The sequence below is a fragment of the Triturus cristatus genome, chromosome 3_1, assembly GCF_964204655.1.
Source record: "Triturus cristatus chromosome 3_1, aTriCri1.1, whole genome shotgun sequence".
Taxonomy (NCBI): Eukaryota; Metazoa; Chordata; class Amphibia; order Caudata; family Salamandridae; genus Triturus; species Triturus cristatus.
Genome location: NC_140583.1, coordinates 16447957 through 16471754, shown reverse-complemented (window position 1 = coordinate 16471754; position 23798 = coordinate 16447957). Strand labels below are relative to the sequence as shown.

The following is a 23798-nucleotide window of genomic DNA, read 5'->3' as shown; positions in this document are numbered from 1 at the left end:
TCAAGGCCTTCCTAAAATCCAGTAGTTTTGTTGTGCATCTGAGAGATAGAGGGAGGCCGTTCCATGCTTTGGCTGCCCCAACCACAAAGCTTCTGCCACCCCAGTTAACTCTTTTTACAAAAGGTCCTGAGACTAATCTTGCTTCTGAGGAACGCAGTGTTCTTCTCGGTACATACCAGCGAAACCTCTGAATCAAGTGAAGGGGTCCATTTCCATGAAGAGACTTATGGACCACACACAGAGCCTTAAACAGGATTCGCTTTTAGACAGGCAGCCAGTGGAGCCGTCTAATCTCCGCCGAGATTGAGGCATATTTTGGTATGCCAGTGAGCAGTCTGGCGGCTGCAATCTGCAAGAGTGGGAGTTTTTTCATAAGCCCCTCCTGAATATTTAGATATAAGCTGTTACAGTAATCCAATCTGGACATCGCTATGGCTGTAACAACTGTTTTTTGGCTGTCTTTAGGTAGCAAGGGCAAAATCTTTTTACAGGATTTCAGTGTGTAGGATGTGGCCAAGACTACTGCATTCACTTGATCTTTGGTAGAGAGTTTATTATCTATTAGGACTCCTAGATTTGTTACCTTACTATTAGGAGTTGGGAGAGGACCAAGTGAATCTGGCCACCATGCCGGTGTCCAGAAATTTAGATCATTTCCGAAAAGTACCACCTCCGTTTTATTGGAGTTAAGTTTGAGGCAGTTCTGGTCCATCCAAATGCCCACCGACGTCATGCAGTCGTGGAAACCGGACGCTGTCTCCTGTGGTCCATCTGGAAGCAGATATACTACAATCTGAGTATCATCAGCGTAGGAATTTAGATTGAACCCAAAGGATTCAATCAGAGGAGCTGGTTGCAGCGCATGTATATTGAAAAGGGTTGGACTCGAGGATGACCCCTGAGGGACTCCACAGGGAAGAGAGAAAGATTTGGCAGTAAAGTCTCCAAGAGTGACTGTCTGTACTCTGTTGGCTAGGAATGATTTGATTAGTTTCCAGGCCGTACCCTTTACTCTAATCTCTTGCAGCCGGTCCATCAATAAGACATGATGGACCGTATCAAAGGCCACCGAGAGGTCTAACATGATCATGGCTGCCTTTCCTCCCTGATCCAGTGTAGCCCTGATTTCTTCCGTGGATTTAAGGAGAGCAGATTCCGTGCTGTGTCCGCCCCGGAAGCCATACTGGGTGGGGTCCAGCATCCGTCCCTCTTCCAGAAACCGACTGAGTTGGGTATTCATTATTTTTTCAGCAATCTTAGCGGGGAGTGGAAGCCTGGATATGGGTCTGAAATTATTTGAGTCGCTAGGATCCAGATTCTGATTTTTCAGCAGAGGAAGTATAGATGCTGATTTCCAAGCTTTAGGGAAATAACCTTCTACAAACATAGCATTTATTATGGCCGTTAGAGTCAAAGTGACTGGTTCAGGTGCAAGTTTTAATACAGAGGGAGGGCACGGATCCATTGGTGACCCTGATTTAACTTTCACCAGAAGTTTATGGATGTCTGAGCTTGTGACAGGTGTGAAGTTATGAAACTGAGGCACTGTGCTTTTTCCAAACTTTGTCCCCTGACTCTGAAGACTGTTCTCTGAAGGCTGTATTCCTTGTGTCAATAAATTCAGCGTTTCTCATCTGTGAGCTTCAGGCTCTCTGTGCGGCAGCCCCACTACACCTTTTCTTCCTGACATACTGATATTGAGGACTTGAGCGGCCTTTTTGTCTAATGTTGTAATTCCTTTTCATGTCACAAAATCTGTTACCCTTTCAACATTCTTCGCTCCACCTCACCCTTCGAAAGAAGGGGACAAATTCATTTGGCTGGACTTCAAGAGAGCCTTGAGCTTTCACATCAATCGCACCAAAGACCACTGGGTGGCCGATGAACTTTTTTATGGGCTTGTCTACGGCAAAGAAAGGCAAGACAGTGCAGAAAAGCACTTTGACAAGGTGGACTGGCCTCTATTAAGAACTGCTACATATTGGCAAAGATGCAGCCCACAGAAGGACTGAGGCCCCATTCGACAAGGACCAAGGCGGCTACCACCTCGTTGGCACACGAGGTGCCTTCCCTTGCCATATTAGGCCATGATGTGGGTGTCAGTGCACATTAACAACGCATTGCTAAACCAAAGGGGATGATGGACGGCGTGTTGAACATTGCAAGCACTCACCCCCAGTTAACTGATCTGGGTTTAATCCATCATCATTCTTTAGCTCACTCCGCCACCCCAGTTCAGACATGGCCGTATGCAAATGAGTCTGACCCTGTGCCTCATGGGAACAGTCCATCCTGAACTGCCAAGCCATATCTTCCCTGGACCGGAAACAAGCATCCTGGGACCAGTTTCGGCTTCATAACCCTCATCGGCCAGGCTATCTTGAATCCAGTGGCAAAGTGAGCAAGGGACCCATGTCTGGGTATACCCTGCCAACTTAGGGCGAACAAAGCAAAACCAAAGGGGATGATGGACGGCGTGTTGAACATTGCAAGCACTCGCCCCCAGTCAACTGATCTGGGTTTAATCCATCATCATTCTTTAGCTCACTCCGCCACCCCAGTTCAGACATGGCCATATGCAAATCAGTCTGACCCTGGGCCTCATGGGAACAGTCCAACCCGAACTGCCAAGCCATGTCTTCCCTCGACCGGATTCAAGATAGCCTGGCTGATGAGGGTTATGAACCCGAAACCGGTCCAAGGATGCTTGTTTTCGGTCCAGGGAAGACATGGCTTGGCAGTTTGGGCTGGACTGTTCCCATGAGGCACAGGGTCAGACTGATTTGCATATGGCCATGTCTGAACTGGGGTGGCGGAGTGAACTAAAGAATGATGATGGATTAAACCCAGATCGGTTGACTGGGGGCGAGTGCTTGCAATGTTCAACACTCCGTCCATCATCCCCTTTGGTTTAACAAAGCATTGCTGCCTTGACAAACCGGACCGAGGGGAAGGTCATTTTGCCTGTTCCCGTCCTGCAGGACAGTTTGATCTAAACCAACCAGGCCAACCATCTTGGAAGGTTCTGCTTTGGCATCTATTTAAAAAGCGAGGAATCTGCGGTTAGATGTATCCATCAGACGAGCAAGCTATTTCTCTTTGGAAATGTTTTTTCTGGTGGATACTCTAACTGCAGTTTCATGCAGTATCCCCCCCCCCTTCCTCCCCTCCCCCCCCCCCCACCTCCCCCTTGTCTGTGAATGGTCTCTTTTCCATCTAAAAAGGTCCAAATTGAGGAACCTGGCTACTGGGACTTCTGATTATTGTTGGTCAAGAAAGAAACTGGTATCAGCGTGCAGTCGTGACGCTTATATGTGGCTCCGTTCGTCACATCTGGAATGGAGCAAAGCCAGCCTGGCCCCACATGTCCCCACCTACTGGCATGTGGTGGCAATGCGGTTTTAAATCTTATGGATCCAGTCTGGCACCTCAGGATATTCTAAAGGTGAGAAATCTGTGGTTAGAATATTCACCAGAAAGGGCATTATCAAAGGTAAGTAACTGCTTATTCTCAACTATCACATCCATTCCAAGACCGTATTACCAACATCTTAAACTTTCCTAGGTCGTACTCAAACACTGATGTCCTTCATGTGCCAACTCCACACGTCCAGTCTAACACTCGCAGGAGTACCAAGTTTTAGCCTATTAACAGCAAACCATCCGGTACGGGTTCTTCATCCTTTAGTCTACCAAATCCTTTCCCTTCTTTGTCCACGTTCTTTAAGCCCTCTTCCTGACTCAGACACGTCTCTCATGACAGTATCGCTGCCTGTCTCCTCTATGATTTCAGGTAAACAGTCACCAGTAACAAAAACAAACCTTCACAACATCATCCAACCATCCTTTTCTTCAGAGTAGGTTATTTGTGGAACCTTGCTCGATAGAACCTCTGCAGCTTATTCAACACACCAGGTATGTAGTTCACAGATTTCAAAATTGTTGTGGCATTAAGAGATTATTATTTTTCCCTTAAGATACAAAATCCAGACGTTCTTACTAACTATCTCCTATAACGGCGTGGATCATAAAATACCAACACCAAATGCCCTCTAAAAAATATTTGGACTTCCTTCCTTCCCAGAACACAGCCAAAGCCTCCTTTTCTGTAATGGGGTTATTGCACTCTGCTCCTCCTGGCGCTATAGACGCAAATCTTATCGCAATCATATCAACACTTTGATTATTGCCCAACCCAACCGCACTGGCATCAATAACCGGGCAGCAAGGCAAGCCAGGAAGAGTTCTAGCCATTGGGTTGCAGCAAGCCTGCTCTTGATTCATCAATGACTCTTCTGGCGGTGATTGAACCCAATCAGGATGACCGGAAAATTTACAAAATGTAACATTTTTTGCCTTGAGATCCTCAGGCAAGCTTGATAGGAAGTATCTGAAAGTATGGAATTTGTGAATTTACAAACTCCGTTCTAACATTGAAGTTTCTGTCTGCTTTTTGTCTTTTCACTCTCAGTTCGCATAAGTGTGGATTGCTCGGCGGTGCCCTTTATTGGCATAGTGGATTTATAGTGACGGAATTTGATTCTGAGCCTAATTTGCATATCTCTGCTTGTTTTAGGCCTGTGAACTTAATTTATTGTATGTACTTGTAGTCGTTTTCTTTCAGTAGGCACTTCGATGAGAGTAGCCGTGAAGTGCCCTCCATGCTATTTGTTTTTATGTTCTTAAATGTGTTGGATGTTTGTGTGCCCTGACACAATGTTTGTGTTTAGTTCTGTGTTGGTGTGAGCCTCATGAACAAGTTTGAGTACCTAAAAGTGCGAGGTGACCTCTTAAGAAGCACAAGAGCAGACATGAATATTGTCTCGGATCCTATGCCAGCATCACTGAACATCTCTCTCCTACATTAGTTTCTACTTTTTTCTTCATTTTCATTGCTTGGTTCTGGCCTTGCCACGTGATCTTTCTCTCTCATACACTTCCCTTCTCTCTGTGATCTTATTTTACCCCCTCTCAGAGACACCATGTGGAGAGTTTTTACAGGCTCCCTGCAGGTGGAGGAGAAATCTAGTGTACCCTTGCATGATTTGCGAGAAATCGAAGCGTGGATCTACCGCCTGCTGCGCTCCCCCATCCCTGTGGCTGGTCAGAAGCGGGTGGACATCGAGATCTTGCCACAGGAACTACAGCCGGCTTTAACCTTTGCCCTTCCTGAGCCGTCCCGCTTCGCCCTTTTCGACTTCCCGCTTCACCTCCCGTTGGAACTGCTGGGCGTGGATGCCTGTCTCCAGGTTCTCTCCTGTATCCTCCTGGAACACAAGGTGAGTAATGATAAGATGTTGCCGTGGTACACATACCTGTGGTTTACCAACTGTCATCTTTGCTTGCTCATTACTGGACAGTACAGGTTGTTGTCCCGAAATGTTCTTCCTTGTAGTCCTCTTGGATTGGAGTGCTGAAGCACTGGGACCCCTGATACGAGAGTAGCATTCTAAGGCCACTCCCGCCTGAAGCACTGAGACCCCTGATAGGAGAGTAGCATTCTAAGGCCACTCCCGCCTGAAGCACTGGGACCCCTGATACGAGAGTAGCATTCTAAGGCCACTCCCGTCTGAAGCACTGGGACCCCTGATTGGACAGTAGCATTCTAAGGCCACTCCCGCCTGAAGCACTGTGACCCCTGATTGGACAGTAGCATTCTAAGGCCACTCCCGCCTGAAGCACTGGGACCCCTGATACGAGAGTAGCATTCTAAGGCCACTCCCGTCTGAAGCACTGGGACCCCTGATTGGAGAGTAGCATTCTAAGGCCACTCCCGCCTGAAGCACTGTGACCCCTGATTGGACAGTAGCATTCTAAGGCCACTCCCGTCTGAAGCACTGGGACCCCTAATAGGAGAGTAGCATTCTAAGGCCACTCCCGCCTGAAGCACTGGGACCCTGATAGGAGAGTAGCATTCTAAGGCCACTCCCGTCTGAAGCACTGGGACCCCTGATTGGACAGTAGCATTCTAAGGCCCCTCCCGTCTGAAGCACTGGGACCCCTGATACGAGAGTAGCATTCTAAGGCCACTCCCGCCTGAAGCACTGGGACCCCTAATAGGAGAGTAGCATTCTAAGGCCACTCCCGTCTGAAGCACTGGGACCCCTGATAGGAGAGTAGCATTCTAAGGCCACTCCCGTCTGAAGCACTGAGACCCTGATAGGAGAGTAGCATTCTAAGGCCCCTCCCGTCTGAAGCACTGGGACCCCTGATAGGAGAGTAGCATTCTAAGGCCGCTCCCGTCTGAAGCACTGGGACCCCTGATAGGAGAGTAGCATTCTAAGGCCACTCCCGTCTGAAGCACTGGGTCCCCTGATAGGAGAGTAGCATTCTAAGGCCACTCCCGTCTGAAGCACTGGGTCCCCTGATACGAGAGTAGCATTCTAAGGCCACTCCCGCCTGAAGCACTGGGACCCCTGATAGGAGAGTAGCATTCTAAGGCCGCTCCCGTCTGAAGCACTGGGACCCCTGATTGGAGAGTAGCATTCTAAGGCCACTCCCGCCTGAAGCACTGGGACCCTGATAGGAGAGTAGCATTCTAAGGCCACTCCCGCCTGAAGCACTGGGACCCCTGATTGGACAGTAGCATTCTAAGGCCACTCCCGCCTGAAGCACTGGGACCCCTGATAGGAGAGTAGCATTCTAAGGCCCCTCCCGTCTGAAGCACTGGGACCCCTGATAGGAGAGTAGCATTCTAAGGCCACTCCCGCCTGAAGCACTGAGACCCCTGATAGGAGAGTAGCATTCTAAGGCCACTCCCGCCTGAAGCACTGTGACCCCTGATTGGACAGTAGCATTCTAAGGCCACTCCCGCCTGAAGCACTGTGACCCCTGATTGGACAGTAGCTTTCTAAGGCCACTCCCGTCTGAAGCACTGAGACCCTGATAGGTGATTAGCATTCTAAGGCCACTCCCGTCTGAAGCACTGAGACCCTGATAGGAGAGTATCTTTCTAAGGCCACTCCCGTCTGAAGCACTGGGACCCCTTATTGGAGAGTAGAATTCTAAGGCCACTCCCGTCTGAAGCACTGTGACCCCTGATTGGACAGTAGCTTTCTAAGGCCACTCCCGTCTGAAGCACTGAGACCCTGATAGGTGATTAGCATTCTAAGGCCACTCCCGTCTGAAGCACTGAGACCCTGATAGGAGAGTAGCTTTCTAAGGCCACTCCCGTCTGAAGCACTGGGACCCCTTATTGGAGAGTAGAATTCTAAGGCCACTCCCGTCTGAAGCACTGGGACCCCTTATTGGAGAGTAGAATTCTAAGGCCACTCCCGTCTGATGCACTGGGACCCCTGATAGAAGAGTAGCTTTCTAAGGCCACTCCCGTCTGAAGCACTGAGACCCCTGATAGGAGAGTAGCATTCTAAGGCCACTCCCGCCTGAAGCACTGGGACCCCTGATTGGACAGTAGCATTCTAAGGCCACTCCCGTCTGAAGCACTGGGACCCCTGATACGAGAGTAGCATTCTAAGGCCACTCCCGCCTGAAGCACTGTGACCCCTGATTGGACAGTAGCATTCTAAGGCCACTCCCGCCTGAAGTACTGGGACCCCTGATTGGAGAGTAGCATTCTAAGGCCACTCCCGCCTGAAGCACTGGGACCCCTGATTGGAGAGTAGCATTCTAAGGCCACTCCCGCCTGAAGCACTGGGACCCCTGATAGGAGAGTAGAATTCTAAGGCCACTCCCGCCTGAAGCACTGGGACCCCTGATAGGAGAGTAGCTTTCTAAGGCCACTCCCGCCTGAAGCACTGGGACCCCTGATAGGAGAGTAGAATTCTAAGGCCACTCCCGTCTGAAGCACTGGGACCCCTGATAGGAGAGGAGCTTTCTAAGGCCACTCCCGTCTGAAGCACTGGGACCCCTGATAGGAGAGTAGCTTTCTAAGGCCACTCCCGTCTGAAGCACTGGGACCCCTTATTGGAGAGTAGCTTTCTAACGCCGCTCCCGTCTGAAGCACTGGGACCCCTAATAGGAGAGTAGCATTCTAAGGCCCCTCCCGTCTGAAGCACTGGGACCCCTGATAGGAGAGTAGCTTTCTAAGGCCACTCCCGTCTGAAGCACTGGGACCCCTGATAGGAGAGTAGCTTTCTAAGGCCACTCCCGTCTGAAGCACTGGGACCCCTGATAGGAGAGTAGCTTTCTAAGGCCACTCCCGTCTGAAGCACTGGGACCCCTGATAGGAGAGTAGCTTTCTAAGGCCACTCCCGTCTGAAGCACTGGGACCCCTTATTGGAGAGTAGCTTTCTAACGCCGCTCCCGTCTGAAGCACTGGGACCCCTAATAGGAGAGTAGCATTCTAAGGCCACTCCCGTCTGAAGCACTGGGACCCCTGATAGGAGAGTAGCATTCTAAGGCCACTCCCGTCTGAAGCACTGGGTCCCCTTATTGGATAGTAGCATTCTAAGGCCACTCCCGTCTGAAGCACTGGGACCCCTGATAGAAGAGTAGCATTCTAAGGCCCCTCCCGTCTGAAGCACTGGGACCCCTGATAGGAGAGTAGCTTTCTAAGGCCACTCCCGTCTGAAGCACTGGGACCCCTGATAGGAGAGTAGCTTTCTAAGGCCGCTCCCGTCTGAAGCACTGGGTCCCCTTATTGGAGAGTAGCATTCTAAGGCCGCTCCCGTCTGAAGCACTGGGACCCCTGATAGGAGAGTAGCTTTCTAAGGCCGCTCCCGTCTGAAGCACTGGGACCCCTAATAGGAGAGTAGCATTCTAAGGCCACTCCCGTCTGAAGCACTGGGACCCCTGATAGGAGAGTAGCATTCTAAGGCCACTCCCGTCTGAAGCACTGGGACCCCTAATAGGAGAGTAGCATTCTAAGGCCACTCCCGTCTGAAGCACTGGGACCCCTGATAGGAGAGTAGCATTCTAAGGCCACTCCCGTCTGAAGCACTGAGACCCCTGATAGGAGAGTAGCATTCTAAGGCCACTCCCGTCTGAAGCACTGAGACCCCTGATAGGAGAGTAGAATTCTAAGGCTGCTCCAATCTGAAGCACTGGGACCCCTGATAGGAGAGTAGCATTCTAAGGCCACTCCCGTCTGAAGCACTGGGACCCCTGATACGAGAGTAGCATTCTAAGGCCACTCCCGCCTGAAGCACTGAGACCCCTTATTGGAGAGTAGCATTCTAAGGCCCCTCCCGCCTGAAGCACTGAGACCCCTGATAGGAGAGTAGCATTCTAAGGCCCCTCCCGTCTGAAGCACTGGGACCCCTGATAGGAGAGTAGCATTCTAAGGCCACTCCCGCCTGAAGCACTGGGACCCCTGATTGGAGAGTAGCATTCTAAGGCCACTCCCGCCTGAAGCACTGGGACCCCTGATTGGAGAGTAGCATTCTAAGGCCACTCCCGCCTGAAGCACTGGGACCCCTGATTGGAGAGTAGCATTCTAAGGCCACTCCCGTCTGAAGCACTGGGACCCCTGATAGGAGAGTAGCTTTCTAACGCCGCTCCCGTCTGAAGCACTGGGACCCCTGATAGGAGAGTAGAATTCTAAGGCCACTCCCGCCTGAAGCACTGTGACCCCTGATAGGAGAGTAGAATTCTAAGGCCGCTCCCGTCTGAAGCACTGGGACCCCTGATTGGAGAGTAGCATTCTAAGGCCACTCCCGCCTGAAGCACTGGGACCCCTAATAGGAGAGTAGCATTCTAAGGCCACTCCCGTCTGAAGCACTGGGACCCCTGATAGGAGAGTAGCATTCTAAGGCCACTCCCGTCTGAAGCACTGAGACCCCTGATTGGACAGTAGCATTCTAAGGCCACTCCCGCCTGAAGCACTGAGACCCCTGATAGGAGAGTAGCATTCTAAGGCCACTCCCGTCTGAAGCACTGGGACCCCTGATAGGAGAGTAGCATTCTAAGGCCACTCCCGTCTGAAGCACTGGGTCCCCTGATACGAGAGTAGCATTCTAAGGCCACTCCCGTCTAAAGCACTGGGACCCCTGATACGAGAGTAGCATTCTAAGGCCACTCCCGCCTGAAGCACTGTGACCCCTGATACGAGAGTAGCATTCTAAGGCCGCTCCCGTCTGAAGCACTGGGACCCCTGATAGGAGAGTAGCATTCTAAGGCCACTCCCGCCTGAAGCACTGTGACCCCTGATTGGACAGTAGCATTCTAAGGCCACTCCCGCCTGAAGCACTGGGACCCCTGATACGAGAGTAGCATTCTAAGGCCACTCCCGCCTGAAGCACTGTGACCCCTGATTGGACAGTAGCATTCTAAGGCCACTCCCGCCTGAAGCACTGAGACCCTGATAGGAGAGTAGCATTCTAAGGCCACTCCCGTCTGAAGCACTGAGACCCTGATAGGAGAGTAGCATTCTAAGGCCACTCCCGTCTGAAGCACTGGGTCCCCTTATTGGATAGTAGCATTCTAAGGCCACTCCTGTCTGAAGCACTGAGACCCCTGATAGGAGAGTAGCATTCTAAGGCCACTCCCGTCGGAAGCACTGGGACCCCTGATAGGAGAGTAGCTTTCTAAGGCCACTCCCGTCTGAAGCACTGGGACCCCGACAGAACAGACACACTAGTACTGAGTAAGAGTAGCATTCTAACGCCGCTCCCGTCTGAAGCACTGGGACCCCTGATAGGAGAGTAGCATTCTAAGGCCGCTCCCGTCTGAAGCACTGGGACCCCTGATTGGAGAGTAGCATTCTAAGGCCACTCCCGCCTGAAGCACTGGGACCCTGATAGGAGAGTAGCATTCTAAGGCCACTCCCGCCTGAAGCACTGGGACCCCTGATTGGACAGTAGCATTCTAAGGCCACTCCCGCCTGAAGCACTGGGACCCCTGATAGGAGAGTAGCATTCTAAGGCCCCTCCCGTCTGAAGCACTGGGACCCCTGATAGGAGAGTAGCATTCTAAGGCCACTCCCGCCTGAAGCACTGAGACCCCTGATAGGAGAGTAGCATTCTAAGGCCACTCCCGCCTGAAGCACTGGGACCCTGATAGGAGAGTAGCATTCTAAGGCCACTCCCGCCTGAAGCACTGGGACCCCTGATTGGACAGTAGCATTCTAAGGCCACTCCCGCCTGAAGCACTGGGACCCCTGATAGGAGAGTAGCATTCTAAGGCCCCTCCCGTCTGAAGCACTGGGACCCCTGATAGGAGAGTAGCATTCTAAGGCCACTCCCGCCTGAAGCACTGAGACCCCTGATAGGAGAGTAGCATTCTAAGGCCACTCCCGCCTGAAGCACTGTGACCCCTGATTGGACAGTAGCATTCTAAGGCCACTCCCGCCTGAAGCACTGTGACCCCTGATTGGACAGTAGCTTTCTAAGGCCACTCCCGCCTGAAGCACTGGGACCCCTGATAGGAGAGTAGCATTCTAAGGCCGCTCCAGTCGGAAGCACTGGGACCCCTGATTGGAGAGTAGCATTCTAAGGCCACTCCCGCCTGAAGCACTGGGACCCCTGATTGGAGAGTAGCATTCTAAGGCCACTCCCGTCTGAAGCACTGGGACCCCTGATAGGAGATTAGCTTTCTAAGGCCGCTCCCGCCTGAAGCACTGAGACCCGTGATAGGAGAGTAGCATTCTAAGGCCACTCCCGCCTGAAGCACTGGGACCCCTGATACGAGAGTAGCATTCTAAGGCCACTCCCGTCTGAAGCACTGGGACCCCTGATTGGAGAGTAGCTTTCTAAGGCCACCAGTGATGTCATGAGTGATGCCACTGACCATGTCATGAGTGATGTAATATGTGTCGTCCTCAGCAGTGGATTGCGGTCGCGCGAGTTAGTTATCTGAACTAACTATAACGGGGGAATTTCATTGGTTTTTTGCGAGTGAAATATCCACCTAACTATAACCTGTGTGAAACCTATGGTTTTTTAAGTGAATATATATATATATATCAGGCCTCAAACTATTTTCATAGGGACGTGTCTGCCTTACAGCTCTGATGTTGAATCCAAGATGTTTTGTGCTTCTCACCTGCAGGACTCTTTACTGTTCTAACACTGAGTTTCTGCAAAGTCTTGTCTTTTTCTCTTTATTAGGTGGTTCTGCAGTCCCGCGATTACAATGCATTATCCATGTCCGTCATGGCCTTTGTGGCAATGATTTACCCGCTGGAGTACATGTTCCCGGTCATCCCACTGCTACCCACATGCATGGCATCTGCTGAACAGGTGAGTTCTTGGAAAGATTCCATTGTTGAAGGAAGGAATGTTGTCAACAAGAGGTGAAGGAACTTGACCAATAGTCACATGATGTTATGTTTCCGAACCTAGGCCTAAGTAGCAAAGCAACCTTTTACCTATATTTGTCCTACTTTGCTCTGCATAACGGTTCTAGCAATAACCTTTTACACAGTTATGTGCTGAATAAATGTTGAGTGGTTTCCTTGAAACGAGCCTATTTTATTATCCATGAGGATTCTTGAATTATATCTTAATCCCCTACACATGACGTACATAACAGGATTAACATACTCTGTACAAAAGTCTCCGCTATCTTCATCCTTGGGTGACAGGGCTGCTTTGCATAATTACAATTATTGATTTAGGCTCATCTACATAATCATACTCCCAACATATCAATTGTGGTAGAACCTCAGAGGGTACATTTTTGGTATAAAAAAACCCTGCCCCTTCACTAGGAACTAGAGGAGACGCTTCTACGCTGACACTGACATGGAGGTCCCTGCACGCTGAGGCTTCAACACGCAGCCGGCTGACATCCCTTGCGGGGTGTCCAACTCCTTCATTCTCTCCCATCATGTAATGGGGTTGGCTCTTTCCTAGTGGAATCTTGGCTTCTCACCTACATACACGCTAGGTACATTGAGGTACACTTAGATGGGGTGCGCTTAGCAGGAATACGCTAAGATTACTGCTTTTATATATGCCTGCATATATTCGTTGCTTAGCACCATGGTAGAAATGTATCTCCTGTTTACTCTGTTGGTGCTTGTAAACTCTTACATTTGCTTCTGTTTATTGATTGTCGCAGCAAACATGTTTTATACTTAAATGACGCTGGTTCAATAAATGCTTATTCAAAACGTCCCCAACTTTCATTCTGTGTATCTGACTAAGACTGAGTTAAAAGTACTGTACTGTTTCCATGATCCCTGAAGGGTCAAGGGCTGTCCTGTTCAATGGTTGCCAGAAACGATTTGCTGCTGGATAGGGTTCGGTGAGCTGTGAGCTAGCTGGTCTATAGGCTGACCTATCCTATGGGGTTGTCCAGAATAAGTCTAGACACCAATCCCTTAGTTTATGTTGTCCAACAAACATGCAGATCCTATTTATTTTTAGGAACCACACGACAATGGCTGATCAAGAAAGGAAGACCAGGCAGGCCTCCGAAAGTGGGGTAGATCGAAAGGAATTATAGCAGACATGTAAAGGGGAGTTCAGTCAAAGCAGTCTGTGAGCTGCCACTGACCCATGATTAGGAGGGCTTTGTTGACCGTGGAAGGGAATGCAATTGAGACCAGTGAAGGAGAGAGCACTGGAGACCAGTGAAGGGGAGGGCACTGGAGACCAGTGAGGAGAGGGTACTGGAGACCAGTGGAGGGGAGGGCACTGGAGACCAGTGGAGGGGAGGGCACTGGAGACCAGTGGAGGGGAGGGCACTGGAGACCAGTGAAGGGGAGGGCACTGGAGACCAGTGAAGGGGAGGGCACTGGAGACCAGTGAAGGGGAGGGCACTGGAGACCAGTGAAGGGGAGGGCACTGGAGACCAGTGAAGGGGAGGGCACTGGAGACCAGTGAAGGGGAGGGCACTGGAGACCAGTGAGGAGAGGGCACTGGAGACCAGTGAAGGGGAGCTGTTGACTGAAGAGAGAATATCATGTTTTTTCTCTAAAAAACCTGCGCTAGTCGATTCTCAAGTGAGTCAAAATCTTTACCACGGTTGTTGGGGGCCCTTAGTACTGTTACACATTTAAGTGGTGCAAAAGACTTTTTCTAATCCTACTTGTGATAGTAAAAATAATCTAGGCTTAATTTAGGGGATGGTTATGGGTTGGACACTCTGATACAGGGAGACACAATCAAATAATATTCATTCTGTTCTGCAGCACTGGGTCTTTCATAGATTCACTTGCCTGAATCATTCCTCTTAAGGCTGCGAACACCTGCATTTTCACTTAGCAATAATGTGTATTAACTAATCAATATGTAAAATAATAGTGTTGGTTTATTAGCACTTTCACTTCCTTTGAATCTGCTCAAAAAATAGCCAGGCCACCATAGCCCAGATTTCTACCGCATGATTACACTGCGAGGCAGATTTCAGAACTCTTTTGCTCAAACCTATCTCGGAACTGTGATTATTGTCCGCTCCCCTGGAGATGTTGGGCCAGCTTCACCTGCACCTTGCGTTGAGTTGTATGTGGATTTTTACTCTGGCCCACTCGAGATACTTTGCTATACCATGGCTTATCCTCCTTCAAAGTCAGAGAAAACCTTTGTCAGTTATGGATTAAGAAAAATCTTTTCCTGTGATCTGCTCAAGTAAAGTTTGTACAGCCTGGGTACGGTTTGCACAGCAGCGCATCGAGACATTTGGAAGACTGTTTTCCCCTTAACATTCCCGTGTGAGAGAGAAATAACTCTAGCTTTATTTCTGCAGCGCTAGGCATCCTTTTTGCCCCTCTCAGGCAGGCTTCAAGGCACGCTGGCAGACACTGAGCTCCTCCAGCAGAAGGTGAGGTTCCCTCACCTCTGGAAGGCTAGCTGTCGAGTAGACACGAGGCCCAGACGAAATTGAAAGTATACCTGTCTAAGTCTTGTAATTTCTGGAATTTCGCATTATGCTTGTTAATGCAATATTCACGAAATGACACCAGTACGCTACTTCACATTATTATGCTGCTTTTCACATCAAAATTATAGCGCGGGAAGAATGCAAAAAAACAGAATGCGAGTGGCTGTTTGCGGTATTTGTTTTTTTACAATCATTTTTTGGGTGTAAATTGCGTACTCATGTCAGAAATTGACACATGGATGCGTTTTGTGCTAAAATGTAACGCTAAATGACTGATTAGCATTTGCATAATTTTGCCCAGATTATGCAGGATTATGGAAAAGCAATTTTCGTAAAATTACACAATAGATAATTATGCCATTTTTGCACACCCCTAGCAGACACCAACCCTGGTCACACAGCGGTCCTTCAAGTACTTTATGGAACATTCACTTCCTTCCTTTAGAGACTTTTAACTGTAACCAAGTGGGGTGGCTTTTGTCCAACTTTTATTCCCTTTTTCTAGACCGGCACAGCTCATCAGAACACTTTGTGGACCTGTAGCAGACAGGAAGATGAATGGACATGCTGGCTGTGACCTTGTGAGGGGGGACATAAGGCTGCACATGCTCCCACTTTTGACCAGGACTGAAAAGTAGTTTCAGAGGATCAGTTGGCTGACCTCCTGTGGCTAAAGGGACACAAGCTGCAAGATGCCTTTATTTCTGGAGTGCCCAGCTGAGTAGTAGCAACTGGACCCTCCTGGGGACCTCTACTGGAGTTAGTCCTGGCACCTAAGTTCTATACCTGAGTTCCTGGGACCGTTAGAAGTGGCCAAGAGGAGCTGCTCCAGAAAGTCTGAAAAGTTGGACTTTCAAGAGTTTGTGATATAGTTGACTGATTTTGAGAGGACTTTTCATTGGATACAGCTTCAGTCTTGCCCTACTGGAAGATTTTGAGCTCAATAAAAAATACTAAGTCCAAAGTAAGAATTCTTGACTGGGTGAAGACTCAAAGTATACGACTGATGAGAATATTTCTACAGACACAGCATTTGAATGTGTCCTACTCAGATTTTCTGCCAAAATGAGTGGCTTCAGAAAAAACTTGTATGCGCTGGATATCCGGAATCGAGAGGACTTTGCCGAATACAGCCTTGCACTGCTGGAGGATTTCGACTTTCTTGTCAGCACTGACTTCTGATCGGCGCTTTACTTTATCTTGTCCTTTTTTGCCCTAAAACGTTTTAAAAATCAGATCTCTGTTTTCGCTTATTGGATTTTATTTATTTTGTGTAATTTTTCTAATGAAAATATAGATTTTTGGGGGGAAATTGGACGAAGGATTTTTAATGTTTATTTGGACTTTTTACCTGTTTGGTACTGCTTAATACTTTACACAGCTTTCCTTATGTTAAGCCTACCTGCTGTGTGTCGTAGCTGCTAGGGGAATGAGCTCTGGTTTGTTCATGGAACTTGTGAGTTTGACCTGATAAGATTGTGGAATTATCACTTGGGAAGAACTTGCATATTCCCCAACTAATAGCCCGTTTTCTTACACTTAGGAAAAACTAATTAGCAACCATTTGATAACAAAGGTTTTCATGGAATTTCTAAAGGTCTCACCCTCCTCACTTCAGTGTCTGGATCTTCATCCACCAGCTCAGGAATGTAGGCAACACAAGTACACCGTCTGGAGAAGTGGCCCCCTAGAACCTCAATCCTGTGCTGTCAGTGCAGGAGTGTACAAAATGAATCCCACAGACTTCAGCACCCAGGCTCACTCACACACTTACTATACATGTGCTGCACACACTATGCATGTGCACGCATGCAACATATGCACTCTGTCAGTGTAATGCTCTAGCCTTACACTTTTTAAAAGAAACTGTTTATTGCATTTTTAATAGAAAAGAATTGATAGCAAACATAAAAAGAAATTCTAGGAGAATAAACCAATAACACAAAAAAGAACCAAGCAAAACAGGCAGGCAGGCGGGTACTAGTATGACAGCAGTAAAATATGCATGTACCCTGGCACTGCGGCGTCCTAGAACGGGTAACGGCAAACATTTGTCCAGTGCCACATCAAAGAGCCCCCAATACACTCAGGAGACAGGGACCAGTGCGGCTCCTCCAGTTCAAAGGTGTGTGGCCACTACCATCGCCGCCTTCTCCAGATACCTCATTCTCTAGGCGTACACTTAACAGCAGAACTTAGCACCAGAGGTGGGGCTCACACCAAGGGAAACCCCTAAAGAGGTGGGGCTCACACCAAGTGAAACCCCTAAAGAGGCGGGGCTCACACCAAGTGAAACCCCTAAAGAGGCGGGGCTCACACCAAGTGAAACCCCTAAAGAGGCGGGGCTCACACCAAGTGAAACCCCTAAAGAGGCGGGGCTCACACCAAGGGAAACCCCTAAAGAGGTGGGGCTCACACCAAGTGAAACCCCTAAAGAGGTGGGGCTCACACCAAGTGAAACCCCTAAAGAGGCGGGGCTCACACCAAGTGAAACCCCTAAAGAGGCGGGGCTCACACCAAGTGAAACCCCTAAAGAGGCGGGGCTCACACCAAGTGAAACCCCTAAAGAGGCGGGGCTCACACCAAGTGAAACGCCTAAAGAGGCGGGGCTCACACCAAGTGAAACGCCTAAAGAGGCGGGGCTCACACCAAGTGAAACGCCTAAAGAGGCGGGGCTCACACCAAGTGAAACCCCTAAAGAGGTGGCCTCACACCAAGTGAAACGCCTAAAGAGGTGGGGCTCACACCAAGTGAAACGCCTAAAGAGGTGGGGCTCACACCAAGTGAAACGCCTAAAGAGGCGGGGCTCACACCAAGTGAAACGCCTAAAGAGGCGGGGCTCACACCAAGTGAAACCCCTAAAGAGGCGGGGCTCACACCAAGTGAAACCCCTGGTGTGAAACCCCTAAAGAGGCGGGGCTCACACCAAGTGAAACCCCTGGTGTGAAACCCCTAAAGAGGCGGGGCTCACACCAAGTGAAACCCCTAAAGAGGCGGGGCTCACACCAAGTGAAACCCCTAAAGAGGTGGCCTCACACCAAGTGAAACGCCTAAAGAGGTGGCCTCACACCAACTGAAACACCTAAAAACGCTGGTTCATGCTATTCATATTCCACAACAGGATGTGCTACGGCCGCAGCATTGGAGCGTAAACTAGGGCTATAAAAGGAGTCCTCTTCCCACAAGGAGGGCATGCTTGATGCCCTGCTGCAGGTCACTAGACCGTTCCAGGATACCGCATGTCACGCACAGGCTGGAGCCTCTGCCCACACCCTTACATTAGCAGGTCAGTCCAGGATACTGCATGTCAAGGACCAGCCGGAGCCTCTGCGCACCCCTTCAATTACCAGGACAGTCCAAGATACCACATGTCAAGGACAAGCTTGAGCTTCTGTGCACACCCTTAGATGAGCAGGATAGTCCAGGATACCGCATGTCAAGGACAGGCCTGAGCCCCTGCGCACACCCTTAGATAAGCAGGACAGTCCAAGATACGGCATGTCAAGGACAAGCCTGAGCCTCTGTGCACACCCTTAGATGAGCCGGATAGTCCAGGATACAGCATGTGAACGACAGGCCTGAGCCTCTGCGCACACCCTTGTATTAGCAGGACAGTCCAGGATACCGCATGTCCAGGATACTGCATGTCAAGGACCGGCCGGAGCCTCTGCACACACCCTTAGATTAGCAGGACAGTCAAGGATACCGCATGTCAAGGACCGGCCGGAGCCTCTGCGCACACCCTTGGATTAGCAGGACAGTCCAGGATACCGCATGTCAAGGACCGGCCGGAGGCTCTGCGCACACCCTTAGATTAGCAGGACAGTCAAGGATACCGCATGTCAAGGACCTGGTGGGTCCTCTGCGCACACCTTTAGATTAGCAGGACATTCCAGGATACTGCATGTCCAGGATACCACATATCAAGGACAGGCCTGAGCCTCTGCACACCCTTAGATTAGCAGGACAGACCAGGATACCGCATGTCAAGGACCTGCTGGGGCCTCTGCGCACACCCTTAGATTAGCAGGACAGTCAAGGATACTGCATGTCCAGAATACCACATATCAAGGACAGGCCTGAGCCTCTGTGCACACCCTTAGATTAGCAGGACAGTCCAGGATACTGCATGTCCAGAATACCACATATCAAGGACAGGCCTGAGCCTCTGTGCACACCCTTAGATTAGCAGGACAGTCCATTATACGGCATGTCAAGGACAGGTCTGAGCCTCTGCACACACCCTTAGATAAGCAGGACAGTCCAGGATACCGCATGTCAAGGACCGGCCGGCGCCTCTGCGCACACCCTTAGATTAGCAGTTCAATCCAGGATACCGCAGGTCCAGGACGGGATGAAGCCTCTGCACACCCTTAGATTAGCAGGACAGTCCAGGATACAGCATGTCACGGACAGGCCGTAGCCTCTGCGCACACCCTTAGATTAGCAGGACAGTCCAGGATACCGCATGTCATGGACAGGCCTGAGCCTCTGCGTACACCCTTAGATTACCAGGACGCTTGGGTCCAAATAAACGTCAGGTACCAGATTAGTAAGCGTTTAGACATTCAGGGCTGTGGAACACATCTGTACTGTGCAAGGGACTTTACCGTTACTACACACTTCGCAATGATGGTGCAAAAAAGCACACTGATTAGTGCATCAGTTTCAGAGCAAAATGAAGGTTGGGATCTTAAAGCAGCAGGTGAACAAAAACAGACTGCTTAGCAACCACACTCTTAGTATCTCAGGACCACATCGAGCCGAAGTGCTTTATATGCATAAAAAGAATGTGCTAATATCGTCTGTGGCTGAATCCTATGCCTAAATGTTATAAAAGCGGGTTGGTATTCAGCACTACATTTCTGTTAATTTAGGCTTTGATTTGGTTTAATTATGAGATATTCCATTACGCCCAGCTCGCAAGTTATTAGCACAGGTTGCATTTCCGCTAAAGGTTGAAAAGCAGTTAAAAGACAAAGACTCAGGTGTCCTAGACCCACATCTGTTCTCTGGACAGCTCTCTTCTGCACGGGGCTAAATATGACGCCAGATCCCCAAAACAAAGCTGAATTCAGTTAGAATAATTTATCTGATTATATAAATGCTTCAAAAGACACACAATTGATGGACGGAATGTAGAACGAATCAAAACATTCACCCCCAGTCAATAGATCTGGGTTAAATCCATCATTCTTTTGCTCATCATGCCACCCCAGTTTAAGTATAAGTATAAAAAGGCTTATAGAGCGCTCGAATACCAAAGGTCTCTTGGCGCTATGGTGTGTGTGATTCGCAGGAGGATGCATTATAGTTGGGCCTGAAAAGGCGATGCTTGAGCATTTTTCTGAAGAGGGAATAGCTAGCTTGGAGTCGCATCTCCACAGGCAGTTGGTTCCATAGTCTGGCTGCACAAATGGCAAAGGAGCGACCGCCCCATCTAGCTAGTTTGAATCTGGAGATGCGGATGAGGCCAAGATTGGCAGACCGCAGGGCACGGGGCGGGATGTAAGGTAGGAACCTATCAGTCCCATCATTCACGCCCCCACCAAAGCGGGCCCGATGCACCAGACAGAGTGCTTTAAACTCGATTCTTTGTTGAACCGGTAGCCAGTGAAGAGAGTTCCTTCCCGCTGAGGTAGAGCTACCCCTGGGTAAGTTTAGAATTACCCGCACCGCGGCATTCTGCAAGGATTGGAGCTTTCTGACCTGAAATTTGTCAATGCCCAGAAACATGGCGTTACAATAGTCCAATCTGCACGTAAAAAGTGCGGCCATCACCGTCTTTTGTAACGCCGACGGTATGTATGGAAAGATCTTCCGCAAAGTTTTAAGCAGAAAGAAACAGGAAGACGTTAGGCTGTTGACCTGAGCTGACATGTTCAGCTTTTGGTCAAAGATCACCCCCAGATTCCTTACCTTAGTGACCGGGGAGGGACATTGTCCAGCTGCCGATGGCCACCAGAGGGAGTTCCAGACTGAGGGACCTTTCCCAAACTCCATCACTTCTGTCTTTTCGGTGTTGATTTTTAAGAAGCTCAAATGCATCCACTTCATCACATCGGAAAGACAGGCGTGGAACTTGGCCGCTATTTGATCAGGATGTTCAGCAGCGGATATCACAAGTTGTGAGTCGTCCGCATAGGAAATCAGCATGAAGCCATGTTTCCTGACCAAGCTAGCTAGAGGCCGGACATAAATGTTAAAGAGGGTCGGGGAAAGAGCAGAACCTTGAGGGACGCCACAAGGCAGAGCGAAATTTGCTGAGTGTAGCCCGGCCCAGTTCAGGCATTGCCTTCTCTTGTCCAGAAAGGAAGAAAGCAAGGCCAAAACTTGGCCAGCAATCCCAACCTCCCTCAGATGTTGAATCAGTACCGCATGATTCACGGTATCGAACGCAGCAGACAGATCCAGGAGGATGAGAATAGCTCGCCCCCCTTCGTCTACTGTCGCCCGAATCCCCTCAGCTGCCGTTATATGGGCAGATTCTGTGGAGTGCCTGGGCCGGAAACCATGCTGAGACCTATCCAGCAGGTCGTTCTTATCCAGATACCCCATCAGGCATTGATTGATGGCCTTCTCAGTAACTTTGGCCATCAAAGGGAGGCCCAAGATTGGACGATAATTTTTGGGTTCAGAGGGGTCCAAAGAGGCCTTTTTAAGAAGGGGTTTAACACATGCGGACTTCCAGGTGACTTGATAGATACCAGTGGCTAGAACCTGATTAATTAGGATCGTGAGACTTGGCACTATCCTGTCCGCCACCAGATGAATGATATGAGGGGGACATGGGTCGGAGGCAGCACCAGATTTTATAGAGCCTAATAGTGTCGAGACCTCTCTGCTGGTTAAGGGATCAATGGTAGTCAGCCTACATATGGGTGGTTCCTGCTGAGAATCCAGAGTAGGGGATCCTGGTGTATTTAGCAGATCATAATAAATAGTGGCCACCTTAGTGTTAAAAAAGGTAGCTAGCTGGTCGCAGAAGGCCTGATCTGGGCTGAACTGGTTGGTCTGCTGCGGATTGGTCAGAAAGGCCACAGTTTTAAAAAGTTCTTTAGAGGAATTCCCAGCCTCGGAGATCCTACAGGAGAAGTAGTCCTGCTTAGCTTTCCAGATGGCCTGCTTGTATAAGTGCAAGGCCTGATTGTAGGCTAGCTTATGGCCCATATTGTACTCAGTTCTCCAAAGCCGTTCCTGCCGTCTACATTCTACCTTCAGGGATTTCAGCTCCGGGCCATACCAAGGGGCATCCGGGGGGCGCCTATTCCTGGTGGCTGTCTGGAGGGGGGCAACCAGGTTAATAGCATCCCCAATCCAGTTTGTGAGCTGTATCATTGGTATCCTCCAAGATAGGAGGGGAATTACCCAGTGCCTCCCTCAGGGATACTTAGGTGACCTTATTCCATCTCCTAAACAAGATCTTAGTAGGTTTGTGGGGGATCACTTCTGGCCCTTGATTTTAGGCCAATCTTAAAAAATACCGCCCTATGATCGGTCCATGGGAGGGGTTCGGCCCTAAGGTATAGTAAATCTGGATGGCTAGAAAAGAGACCATCCAAGGTGTGGCCCCCATCGTGAGTAGGGGCTACCACCAATTGATGTAGTCCATAGGCCTCTAAGCTATCCAGCTGGCCATATGGAAATCAGCCTTGACCCTGTGCCTCATGGGAACAGTCCAGCCCGAACTGCCAAGCCAGGTCCTCCCTGGAACGGAAACAAGCTTTAGGACCGGTTTCTGGCTTTCACCCCTCTTCAGCCAGGATAGCTTGATTCCAGTGGCACAGTGAGCCCAGAACTCACGTCTGAGCATACCTGTCGCACTTAGGGAGAGAAAGCAAAAGACACACAATTGATGGACGGAATGCAGAACAAATCAAAACATTCACCCCCAGTCAAGAGATCTGGGTAGATAAATACTTCAGTTGCTCAAACAAGGGAGTTATGTTGTGATAGCCATACATGTTTTGCAATGAACAGTGGTTTTAATAATGTAAATCAACAGACTGATGTATGACGTGGCCCTTTGGCAGAACCAGTAGATCATTTTTATAGGGCCATAAAATCGCCACTAATTCGCCCATTCCTCAACCAGCAGCAGGAATTGGTTTATTTTCCATTGATCTTGGTACGGTTAAGTCTTGTAGCAGTGCTCCCGATGTATCAGTGACTTTGAACAAACAAAGACCTATTTAGTAACTTGTCCAGTGCTCAAGGTTTTTCTGAAACAAATACTGACTGAATTCTGCACACGATTCTGAGTGAAACCTTCATTTCCAATATACCTGGTCTGGGAGGGAGTCCTTGCTAGCAGCTACTTCTGCTGCTCTTCGTGTTGTTGCCTTCTTTCTGAAAGACATGTTTGTTTAATGTCTTTTAGAGCCGTTATGCGTTTACAGACTGAAAATACTAATACTTTTAGTCAATGTTTTTCCTTGAGTGACTTCACTTGTGAGCCCTTAAATTATATTGTGCAGAAATGTCAACAAGCACTTCATCAAAACACGGTACCCAGGACCCATAGTAGCAAGAATTGATCGGAGCTTGCAATGCTGATTGTCCACGGGAGATCACGAGGGCAGTGACACTGCTCCTGTCCCCTCTTCATGTCTGTGGTAAAACTATAACTGGTAACATGATGGATTGAACAGTGCTCACAAAAAAGAAATCTAGAGCACAATTTCTTTTTACAATTAGCGATCGAACAGATTTGGGGGTTCTGCTAATTCTGTAACTATGATTGGACAATGTGATGGTGACTGGTGAAAAAATTAGACCGTTACCTTTTGAGAAAAATGTATTTGAGGAAGGATCATGGACTTAAAAGGCAACTTGGAAACAGACAGATGAGTCCTAATGTACAGAAGGCTAGTAAGCGAAAACAAAACAAACAAATTCAACATCTATTATGTGCTTCAAGAGTTTGGAAAATCATAAATCTTGAAGTTATCTGTCGCTATCTTAACCGTGGCATTAAACCGTTGGTTGAGCGCAATTTACATGCCACCAGAATCCACATGTTACATACTAAATTGTATAACACACCAGACTCCCGATTCTGCTGAACCTCCCAA

The 23798-nt window shown here is 49.2% G+C and overlaps 1 protein-coding gene across 23 annotated transcripts in view; it reads left to right on the top strand.

Moving 5' to 3' along the window:
- MADD (MAP kinase activating death domain) overlaps window positions 1-23798 on the top strand; it is a 987832-nt gene that overhangs the window by 173896 nt on the left and 790138 nt on the right. For all 23 annotated transcript variants that reach the window (XM_085646575.1, XM_085646564.1, XM_085646561.1 and 20 more), the window contains exons 4-5: window positions 4976-5279; window positions 12006-12137. In XM_085646575.1, coding sequence (XP_085502701.1) covers window positions 4976-5279; window positions 12006-12137 — 436 coding nt within the window. The remainder of the gene's footprint in view (window positions 1-4975; window positions 5280-12005; window positions 12138-23798) is intronic.